The 5,203-nt window shown below is 36.0% G+C and overlaps 1 protein-coding gene and 1 long non-coding RNA gene across 2 annotated transcripts in view; one reads left to right on the top strand and one right to left on the bottom strand.

Annotated features, from left to right (window-relative positions):
* The window catches only part of LOC102675488 (box A-binding factor-like), a 31,263-nt gene that overhangs the window by 10,031 nt on the left and 16,029 nt on the right, over positions 1-5,203 (top strand). The window contains exons 2-3 of the mRNA XM_031510145.1: positions 4,368-4,824; positions 5,086-5,200. Coding sequence (XP_031366005.1) covers positions 4,368-4,824; positions 5,086-5,200 — 572 coding nt within the window. The remainder of the gene's footprint in view (positions 1-4,367; positions 4,825-5,085; positions 5,201-5,203) is intronic.
* Positions 3,913-4,296, bottom strand: LOC116185544. Its single transcript, XR_004150388.1, has 2 exons — positions 4,094-4,296; positions 3,913-3,956 (listed from the first exon to the last, which is right to left on the bottom strand). It is a non-coding gene; the product is annotated as an uncharacterized LOC116185544 (long non-coding RNA).

The raw sequence follows: 5,203 nt of genomic DNA, 5'->3' as shown, positions 1-5,203 counted from the left end.
TACAATATTGATTATATATTTACGATCTTTATATACATTACGGCGAAAAACAAACGATGAAATATATTATTATTATTTATTTATTTGAAACAATCTATTGTAAGATGGATTTTACAAATTATCTCTCCCTATAAATTTTTTAAATTCGGTTCGATTTTAAATGTTCTAGATATACATCGCAATACAATATTGATTATATATTTACGATCTTTATATACATTATATATACATTATATTATATTATATACATTACGGCGAAAAACAAACGATGAAATGTATTATTATTATTTATTTATTTGAAACAATCTATTGTAAGATGAATTATACAAATAATCTCTCCCTATAAATTTTTTAAATTCGGTTCGATTTTAAATGTTCTAGATATGCATCGCAATACAATATTGATTATATATTTACGATCTTTATATACATTACGGTGAAAAACAAACGATGAAATGTATTATTATTATTATTATTTATTTATTTATTTGAAACAATCTATTGTAAGATGAATTATACAAATAATCTCTCCCTATAAATTTTTTAAATTCGGTTCGATTTTAAATGTTCTAGATATGCATCGCAATATAATATTGATTATATATTTACGATCTTTATATATATTACGGCGAAAAACAAACGATGAAATGTATTATTATTATTATTATTATTTATTTATTTATTTGAAACAAGATCTAAGATAGATCACAGATCGATACAGTCACTGACAGTAAATTTCTACGACTCAATTAGAAGTTCATATTTTTTTTTAGCGAGTTTCGAGATAGAGAAACGAAGAACCGGCGAGATAAACAAGGGTTACCGACCGCCCTCGATCTCCTCCCTCTGGCCCTCTCGTTCATCAAGTTTTCGATGCCGCCTCCTTCCTGATTCCACATCGCGGGAATCCTCGACATTCTCGAAATGTTGTTTCGCTCGGCTTCGAAATAATCGAATTCGATAATCGCGCGTCGATATTTTTTTCTTTTTTTTTTTTTTTTTTTTTTTTTTTTTTTTTTTTTTTTTTTTTTTTTTTTTTTTTCAATACCTCGATATCGAAAAAATTGTCGTTTCACGGAATTGTCGTGCCGTTTCAGTCGTGTGCCGTGGTCGCGTGCCGGCTCATATCGTCTTATCAGAGTTAGGACGTATCGCGTTCTATCAACCCGCAGAGGTACTTTGCCGTAATTTGGCCTCGCCGTCTCTTTGTATTATACCGCTTGTATTTACCGTTCTTCTCTTAATTTCGAGTTAGAAATTAGGACGAAAAGTTGGGGAGAGAGCGGAAAGGGAAAGGAAGATTAATAAAAATTTTTCGACGATTACTTGATGACGGTACGAAGCAGGAAGTATCGTCGAGCCGTTTATACGTGAAACGTAAAACTCGGCGGAATCTCCGAGATCTTCAGAGAATATTTGGTCTTTCTACAATGGCGCGACTGTTCTATGACAAGAATATCAACGGAGAAACGCGCAGTCTGCGATTTAAGAGCCGTTTCAAATGCATTGGTATTAGCATCGTATTTAAGTCCATACTATTTTCTCTATACTCGCTTACTTGAACTATTCGAGAACCAATTTTCTTTTTTTTTTTTTTTCATATTTTTAGACTTTTTTAAATATTTTTCATCAACTTTTTATTCCAAAAAATTATTAATAACCGAGTGAAAACCGATTTCGACTTGAATGAAACGAATATTAATACATGTCGATCCTGAATAATTAAAAAGGCGTAACAAAATTTTATTTAATTTTATCCGTAAAAAATATTCGAGATCTAAATCTAAACGAGTAGAATATTCAATTAAATATAAGATATAGGATAAAAATTCAATTTTGCATTTCTACTTTCATAAATAGAATGCAAGATTCCACGTGCAATTATAGATGAATCAAGAAATGAAAAAAAAAAAGGAAAGAAAAGAAAAGGAAAGGAAAAAAGTCGGAATAAAGTGGATAATTGGAATAAAAGGAATAGGAATAAAAAAAAGATCGGTTGAAGCAAGAGGCTTGGTGGAGAAGTGGGATAGGAATGGGGAGAGGATCGAGAAGGTCGAGATAAAGAGACTATTCAATCTCTGAAAATCTCGTCGTAAGCCGCATCGATGCGCGGCCGTCTTGGTCGTATAGTACGTTGCGGATAACAGTAAACGTTTTTATGGGGCCAAGAAGATAAGAGCAACCTCTGCCCCCGTTGTACAAAACGTCTTCCGCTCGGCCGACGAATCGGGATCTCTTCCCTCGCTACCACTTCTATGGGGGAACGTTAACCTCGTTCTTTTTGGCCGGCAGCATTGTAAGAACCGTGACGAAAAACGGAAAATTACGATTATAGATACTTGATTTATTCGAGAAAAATCAGTAAAAGTTTTTTACAACTTTCGAATAGTAAAACGCACAAGTCATATATATATATATTTTTTTTTTCCCCATAGAGAACGATCGAAGAAAGGAAATATTATAATTCTCCTGAATTTTCAAAATTATTTCCTATATTCTTGCTTATAAACTTGTTAAAGAATATTGGTTGTCGAATCTTTAAGAAACGATAAAAAGGATAGTCACGAATAATAATAATAAAAAACGTACCCACTATTTAAGGAAAGTTGAAGATATACGTAATATTATTTAGAGCGTAGAGCGTAGAGAAAACAGGGAGGAAAAAAAATTAGAAGAAAAAGAGAGAGAAAGAGAGAGAGAGAGAAGGAGAATAGAAGTGGGAGAAGAAATCGATTTAATTTTCGGTATGCGCGTTACATCCCGATAACAACGACATTGAATCCGTATGGCTATGTTTTACGAGCGAGGTAAAAAGAGAGCGAGATACATCGTTTCGATGGTACGATTTCGCAACGCGAGCGAGAAAGAGATTTCTCGTTGCTTCGTTTAACATCGACTGCGATTTTCATCGTTCGAGTGATTAATCGAAATCGTGACTTCCACTCACTTTATTCACTTGCTCGCTTCCATGAAGTCTCGATTCAAAGGCACGAGTTTAATCGATACGATTCGATTCGATAATCGAACTTTCAACGAAAGAAAATATGTATATCGTAACACGTAGGTTAATTCGTCTTGTCTTGTATCCGAAACTAACCTAACAAATCAGATGAAACGAATCAACAAAAATATTGTCATGGTAACATTCAGGGAAGGATTTAGTTCCAATTTTTGCACGAATCTTTATGTTTTATCGAAACTCTTATTTTCGATGTGTTCAACGAAAGGGTTGATCGTGCCTACCTATATTTAAGCCGTAGAAAGCTCGCGGTAGAATGAAAAAAAACGTTAGATAAATCGGCGAGCCTGACCTTTCCAATTCGATTAGGTAATGTCAATAAGGTCGGCTGAATGTTAAATAAATGATTGATACAATGTTTCGTTGGGAGAAAAATATCGTATAAAAATGCGTTTCGATCGATGAGCGTCGGTCTACGACGTGGTCATTTTAATCGTCTATGCAAATCGAGCTTGTACAAAATTTTACCGTTTGTCTAATTCTTATCTGTATCGTGTCGTTCCGCCTTTCTTTCTACGTAATATTTCTTTTTTCTTTTTCTATAATTTTTTTTCAATCTCTCGCATATTTCTTTTTTTTTTTTATTATTATTTCTCGATTCTCCTTTTTAATCGATATTACGAGATTAGAGGTGCGAGACGATGCGTGTGCATCGTTCGATAAGATGCCCCGATAAGATGAAACTTATTCCGCAGAGAATCCAGGTAAACGCACTTTTTTTCGTTTCGGAATCGATCGCAAGGGAAATAAAAAAACGAACGTCGAAAGAAAAGAAATCCAAGTCCACCATTCATATTTATTATCCCAAAAAAGGAAAAAAAGAAAAATGAAATATCAATTTTTCTCTCTTTATCTTTCGTTTCTCGTTTCGTTGCGAAACTGTCCTTCTTTTTCCAATATTTCTCAACTCCGCTCGTCCCCAATCTCCTCTTTCAACCTGAAAAATATAAAGACACAATGCGAGTATTATAAATAGTAAAAAAAAAAAAAACTTTGAACGAAGAAAATGCGCGCGAGTTTGTACGATTGGTAACGAGTTATAGATAAGGACAATTAGTTATTTCTGTAACGTACCGGTTAGCAACAGTTTGCTCGTGTCATCGAAACGCATTGACCATGATATTTACGATCGGATCGATCGATCACGTTTCGTCGATTTCCCTACACGACACGAATGGAACTTGGAACTGTGATGTAATGCATAACATTTCGCGAAACTCGATGTTACAAGGAATTTCCAGCTCCTCTATCCCCCGATGAATGAAGGAATTCATCGTCGATCGAACTCGTTTCGATATATTTTTCTTTTCTTCCTTTTTCCTTTTATTTTTATTTTTAACGTTCACAGAATTGGCCGAATGCGTGGACGAAATGACGGGATACGAGAAAGAAACGGAGAGATCCGTGAAATTGATCGGTGAGAGTATCGAGGAATCGAACAACGATGGAGGATCGATAGGATTGTTAGAGACGGATAGCGGGGATGTGGTGCTTTTTCGGCAGGAAACGCAGTTGGGGCAACAACAACAGAAGCAGCAGCAACAACAACAACAACAACAACAACAACGGCAACGCCACCAACTTTACCAACTACCTTATGAAAAGCATGGAAGCGAAGAGGGCGGGGACATGGTGGGCGTGCTGGAGGCGGGACAACAGGAAATTGAAAATGGCGCGGTCGCCGAGGCGAGTGACGCCGAACCGGTAGAAATCCCCGTCTCACCGGAACAAGGAAACGACGTAGACGACGCTTACGGCGTGCATTCGCTCGGCTTTAACACCCAGGACCCTCTGGTTCGAGAAAGGTGAGCAATATATACGACATACCTAACCTATATACATACATATATATATATACATATATATATATACATTCGATTGCGGATTTTTCGACGAATTATTTCGCGTGGAATAGGTATCGAATTTACGTCGAAAGATTCGCCCTTGATCTCGAAGCAAGGAGAGCGTAAAAAAAAAAAAAAAAAATTGAAACGAATAAAAAGCTGGAGCAAAGCTGGAGTGACGGAGCGAAGAGGGAAATTTTAACGAATTATCGTGTTGTCAAGGGGTTATCTCGATCAGGACTCAAACGTGTACGGGGGCGGCGATTTAGGCGGTGATTCCTCGAAGCAGGAGGAGCAGCAGCTTCAGCAACAACAGCAACAGATTTCTCAACCTCTCCAC

This window comes from Apis dorsata, unplaced genomic scaffold (assembly GCF_000469605.1).
Source record: "Apis dorsata unplaced genomic scaffold, Apis dorsata 1.3 scaffold_21, whole genome shotgun sequence".
NCBI lineage: Eukaryota > Metazoa > Arthropoda > Insecta > Hymenoptera > Apidae > Apis > Apis dorsata.
This window is presented reverse-complemented; position numbering and strand designations above follow the sequence as displayed.